Below are 3,587 nucleotides of genomic sequence, written 5' to 3' on the forward strand. Positions count from 1 at the left end.
GGTCATACATCCAGTGTATAATTGTAACAGTGTAACAATATAATTAGATAACATGTTATGTTAAAATTCAATTTAACTTAAAGACAAAAATATAACAGCAACAAAAAGAGCAAACATAAATACAGTAACATTTAAGTTAAATTAATTTAAATAGGCCAACATCACAAAATAACTATTCAGGTCATACATCCCGTGTATACCTGTAACAATGTAACAATATAATTAGATATCATGAAAAGTATTTGCATACTATCGCATTTTAAATGTGCCTTCACTGCAGTTATAGGCAAAAAGCTGGCTGGTCAACTGCTCTAGAAGTTAGTGCAGCGCAGGAAGTAGTTGTTCCTCAGCACACGGTAAAGCCTCCCAGTCCTCAGGCTATACTCAAACACGTACGGTCCACTGTAGAGGTAAGTGAAACCTGCAGGACATCCATATCATGTGTTAGTTTCTCTTCTTAAAGGCTTCCGAATTACTGTGATAACTCATTTAGGTACTCTTCAATTCTGGGACAACACACTTACCTCTGTTGTGCAAGGCCGCTGTCACCGGGCGGGACATGCCATAGAATTTGTCATACACCCGTTTGGGGAATCCTCCATCCATAGTCTGTTTGGCCTCATCATAACTGAAAAAAGGAGACAGCAATGAAACTCACACACAATTTCTAGTACACCTTGTAAACCATCATCATACCAGAATTAATGATTTGAACTGATTTTGTTTCATTTGGACACACCTGTAGTAGTAACTGCCAGTGAAGAACAATGTTTTTCCAGATTCTGGATCATAGACAGCTGCGTCCACTTTCTCCAAGTGATCGGGCAGACCAAAACTGGAAATTGATTTAGGATAGCCACGCACAAGATCGTATCCGCTGAAAGCCCATACCTTGCGATCTGTTGAGAGATGAAGAGACTGGCTTGAAACTATTTAAAGGTCAACAGGGTAGACAGGAACATAGGGCAACATTAGGTGGACACAGAGAACACATACTGTACCTTTAAAGACTAAGACGCTGTCTAAGGCCTGGCTCTCATAAGCAGCATCAATGTTGACGGGGGCATTAGGCCAGAAGTTGGTGATGAGAGTCTGCTGGGGTGTATTGCTCTGAGGGTAGCTGCGCCACAAGAAGCTGAGACCACACACAAAAGAATGGAAATTAGTTCAGGGGCTAGCTCTAGAGTAAAGAAAGACACAGAGCATTCAGCATCGACAATACCTGTCCTTGAAGAAGAGCATCTCTCCTTGCAGGTTGGCAACAGCGTCCAGTACCATGGATAAATCACAGGCATCAGGGGTGGTGGGGGCTGTGGGTCCAGGCTCAACAGGATTCTCATTTGCACCTGGAGGTTAAGTGAAATGACCGTCATCAAATAAATGCAGCTATGTTGAGTTCATCAAATAATCTGGTCATAGGACATTTGTTCAAACAGAGAAATGGTGCTGATTCTCAGCACTTACCATACAGGGACTGGATGCCATTTACATCATCCCGAGGCAGAACAAAGGTGTCAGGGTTGCTGTATGAGTACGTAGGGTACATGAGGGCACTCGGATCATCGGAGTGGGACAAACCCAGAGAGTGGCCAAACTCATGAGCGGCGACTAAGAAGAGGACAAAGCCTAAAGCAGGGAGCACAGAAGGAGGATCAGTTAGAGCGCCTCCAGAGTAGATCAGGAATAAAGAAAAATAAGATGCCATGTCCTGTAAATAATAGCAAACTTACCTGTCTGTGAGCGGAAAGTGAAGGTCTCATCTTCATCGAAATGAGCATCTCCTCCAATACCAGGAGCAGGAGCGAAGGCATGGGCAAGAGTACCATAAGGACCATCAAAGGGATAATCATCACCATGTGCTGTATGAGCAAGAACATAGTCATGTTAGGTTTTATCAACCAAGTACAAACAAGTCTTTAACTGAATTATAATAAAAGACAAAACAGCAGAGTGGATTTTCCCAATGCATCTCACCACAATGACTGATCATAAGATGCTACATAAGATACTGCTACAACTAAAAATCTGATAATCCAGTAATGGTATAGCTGAAAGTTAATTTGTACTCACATTGGCGACCAAAGGAGATCATGATGTCAGCGGTGCCACTGTAGATCCTTGTGAATCTCAGAGGAGTGACTTTGGCCCAAACCTGCAGAGCTCTCTCAATGGAGTCATCCACCTCTGCCTGAGACATGTCCGGTGTGTAGTTCTCTATTCTGTAGCATGGGAAAGTACAAGTCAGTAAACAACTGCATGAAATGCCTGTAGTAGCAAGTTTCTCTCTCATTCTCTCTTCAGATCATTCACCTGTATGTGAGGTCGTTTTTCTCCCACTTGAGGCCGTTTCCGAAAGTGGAGAACTGAGCGATGTTTCCATCTGGAACGCCACAGCGGGGCTTCTTCATCATGGCCAAGGTGTCGGCATCCAGAGTCCCTGTGATCTGGAGACCAAAGAATCTCTGCATCTCACTCAGCTTCTTGGTCACCTGGCTGATGCCCCGTCTCACAGCTGGACCACTCTCCTCCGTTAGGTTGAAAAATTTCTTCAGGTAGCCCTGCAGATGAAAACAAGCGTTAAAACACTGCACATCAGAATATATGTATAAGAAGACAAATCAAGCAAACATACCTTTGCAAAATGTTCATTCTGCACAGTAACTGGCAGTATGGGCACGCAGTAAACTGAGACTGCCACAGTCAGTAGAATACTCAGGCTGAAGGTCCTCATGATTGCTTGTCAAATGCAACTTGTGTCTAGGCCATGGAGGCAGCCGATATTTATGCTGGGACTTGGGTGTGTTGAGCAAATACCTGTTTGAGTCAGTGACTCAGGAAACATTCCTTTTATGGATTAGAGAAGAAGTCTGGCATCGATTGCTCATCCAATAAAAAGTTTCCAAAAGTAGAGACTGCAATTATGATGACATCACAATTAAAATTTAATTTAATTAATTTAAAACATCAGCATAGAATAATAATCACATTGAGTAAAATGAGACAGTTTTATTTAGGAAACTATATTCATCCACAGGAAAGAACCTTTTTCTACTACATGTTCCTCAAGTCATAACCTAATTGAAGGACTATTTTATTAAAATGCGTATACATTTTCATCAGTTTTTGTCCCTCATAACCATATTTCCTGTTGTGCTTTCCTTTACGTCATATTTGGCATTTATAAGCTATGCTTAAGTCGAAACCCTTTTCTTTCTTTGTTTGTTGTATACAAAGAGATTAGATTGTGTAGATTGTGTGAAGATTTATGATGCTGACCAAAATAAATTACATTTATTCATGTTTTATTGGAGCTTTTATTCTGGGGTTTTAATCCTGTGTGCCTGTGAATGATCCCTGCTGTTACGCTACATTTCAAATCAAAACATCAGATAACAAGGAACTCTGAGCTCAAGGGTGAGTCATTGACTGACATTAATAAGTTGCAGCGGTAAAGACTGAAACATTTTGGCTAAGTTGATGTTAGAATAACGTTGATTTCACAAATCACAAAACAGTAATGTTGCTGAATGGCACTACAACCTGTTTGTTCAGTTGTGTAGTGTGTTGTGTGTGTGAGCTGCAGGTGT

General features: G+C 41.4%; 1 protein-coding gene across 1 annotated transcript; it reads right to left on the reverse strand.

Annotated features, from left to right (window-relative positions):
• Positions 1 to 294: 294 nt before the first annotated feature.
• LOC125021849 (matrix metalloproteinase-18-like) lies at positions 295 to 2,740 on the reverse strand. The gene is made up of 10 exons (XM_047608073.1): positions 2,633 to 2,740; positions 2,311 to 2,558; positions 2,071 to 2,219; positions 1,731 to 1,859; positions 1,465 to 1,626; positions 1,223 to 1,346; positions 1,002 to 1,135; positions 740 to 899; positions 525 to 628; positions 295 to 421 (listed from the first exon to the last, which is right to left on the reverse strand). The coding sequence occupies exons 1-10, from the start codon at positions 2,729 to 2,731 to the stop codon at positions 312 to 314; spliced, it is 1,419 nt and encodes a 472-aa protein (XP_047464029.1). The 5' UTR covers positions 2,732 to 2,740; the 3' UTR covers positions 295 to 311.
• Positions 2,741 to 3,587: the final 847 nt, after the last annotated feature.

This window comes from Mugil cephalus, chromosome 15 (assembly GCF_022458985.1).
Source record: "Mugil cephalus isolate CIBA_MC_2020 chromosome 15, CIBA_Mcephalus_1.1, whole genome shotgun sequence".
Taxonomy (NCBI): Eukaryota; Metazoa; Chordata; class Actinopteri; order Mugiliformes; family Mugilidae; genus Mugil; species Mugil cephalus.

What these genes read in the sequence shown, in the direction of transcription:
- LOC125021849 (XM_047608073.1), bottom strand. Translation starts at nt 2,731, where the DNA reads ATGAGGACCTTCAGCCTGAGTATTCTACTGACTGTGGCAGTCTCAGTT. An exon ending in AGAATGAACATTTTGCAAAG is followed by an intron (nt 2,559 to 2,632) that starts GTATGTTTGCTT and finishes TTTCATCTGCAG; the next exon opens with GGCTACCTGAAGAAATTTTT. An exon ending in GATCTCCTTTGGTCGCCAAT is followed by an intron (nt 1,860 to 2,070) that starts GTGAGTACAAAT and finishes TTGCTCATACAG; the next exon opens with CACATGGTGATGATTATCCC.